This window comes from Sinocyclocheilus grahami, unplaced genomic scaffold (assembly GCF_001515645.1).
Source record: "Sinocyclocheilus grahami isolate Dianchi unplaced genomic scaffold, SAMN03320097.WGS_v1.1 scaffold81.1, whole genome shotgun sequence".
NCBI lineage: Eukaryota > Metazoa > Chordata > Actinopteri > Cypriniformes > Cyprinidae > Sinocyclocheilus > Sinocyclocheilus grahami.
The window spans coordinates 14,678-16,337 of record NW_015505260.1 but is presented as its reverse complement, the minus strand read 5'-3'; the positions used below and the strand labels follow the sequence as shown (position 1 = coordinate 16,337).

General features: G+C 36.5%; 1 protein-coding gene across 1 annotated transcript; it reads right to left on the bottom strand.

Moving 5' to 3' along the window:
• Positions 1-87: 87 nt before the first annotated feature.
• LOC107586425 (granzyme B-like) lies at positions 88-1,381 on the bottom strand. The gene is made up of 5 exons (XM_016273795.1): positions 1,324-1,381; positions 1,072-1,222; positions 737-878; positions 351-608; positions 88-243 (listed from the first exon to the last, which is right to left on the bottom strand). The coding sequence occupies exons 1-5, from the start codon at positions 1,379-1,381 to the stop codon at positions 88-90; spliced, it is 765 nt and encodes a 254-aa protein (XP_016129281.1).
• Positions 1,382-1,660: the final 279 nt, after the last annotated feature.

The following is a 1,660-nucleotide window of genomic DNA, read 5'->3' as shown; positions in this document are numbered from 1 at the left end:
GTAAAATAATTTATAAAAAAATATTTTTTTTTTTTTTTTTTTTCTCCCCCCCCCCCCCCCCCCCCCCAATGAAGTCTCTTAACATTTTTATTTTTTTATTATTATTTTGTGAATCCATTTGAGATATGCTGAAATCTTAGTATACACATTAGGATGCTCGGGTGAGTTACAGACATTAACATCACCAAAGGAAGTGACACCAACTGCAGTGTCTCCACAAACCAAAGGACCTCCAGAATCCCCCTGTTAAAAAACACAGATCAACACATGACTTAAAACATATATCAGTTTAAACTCCGTGAAACCGGTTCATAAATTAACAGCGTCTGTGAATTAAGTTTTGTACATACTTTGCAGGATCCACCACGGCCAAATACACACATCATCTTTGAGACTGAATACTTCTCAATTCCTTTCCATTTATTTTTACATTGTGTGTTTTTCATTATCGTCACGTTTGCCTCCATTAGACGATCACTCGCTGAGCCTTTCGGCTGCAGTTTTCCCCAGCCAGCAACACTACAGGCAGAACCTGATTTTATGTCTTTTTTATTCTTCATTAATGATATCGGTTCAACATTTTGGCTTAGTTTGACCTTTTTCTCTAGCTGTAATAAAAAAAAACAGATTTAATCACCCTCCATAAAATTAAACCATTGATTATTATATTGCCTTTGTTTACGCAGCTTAATTATTATTTTTTTAAGTGCCTCCTTGAGAATATTTCCTTCTTTACCCTCAAAAGCATAATGTCATTCAGTTTCGTATCACTGCTATAGTCAGGATGCTGGTGGTAGGACTTCACTCTGATGCGAACAGACCCCTCATTCTTATTTTTTAGGTCATGTGCACCAACCACAGCCGTCAGTATCTCATTTCTGTTGAAAGAAAGCCTTAATGAACATTTTTCTGAGTTTTATGTGTTCTTTTTAAGAGCATATTAAGTATACTGATTTGATGACAAAACTTTGTAAACCATATACTACTGTCGATTAATCTAAAAACTCAATCATAAATAATCAGTATCAGTAATCGATCAGTATTGCAGTTTAGACAAAACAAAAGTCTTACATCTTTTGACAATGTGCAGCAGTCAAGACAAACTGATCAGAAATGAGGAATCCACAGCAGTTATGATGTCCATTTATCTGAAGAGAAACCATGTAAGGTCTGGAGTGGGGGTTTGCTTCCCTGCCGTTCACTATTCCCACATTCACATGAGCTGAGAGAGAGATACTGCTGTCAGTCAGCTTAATCAGCACATACCAATCAAATATAAAAAAAAAAAATCTGAATAATATGCTGTTATATAATGAGTCTCACCAGTGAAGGTCAGGTGTGGCAGCAGAGAGGCCAGCAGGAGCAGAGAGATGATGGTCATCATGAAGATAAGCAGTGGGCTCTTACTGACAAAATACTATATAAACAGAAGGGTGGGTGGAGACAGTGAGCTGCCCGTAAGAGGCCGTTTTTTTTCTTCCGTTTTTCTTTCCAATTTGTGGTTTAAGTGACAATGATGAGTAAATACCACAGATGGTTCAGTCTAGAAGTATTAAGCAGGTCGACACACATTTAGGTACTTGAATATTTACAATTCATTACCACAAATATATAAATGGAATATATGAATGGAAAAGCAACATTATAATACAGGTGGCAT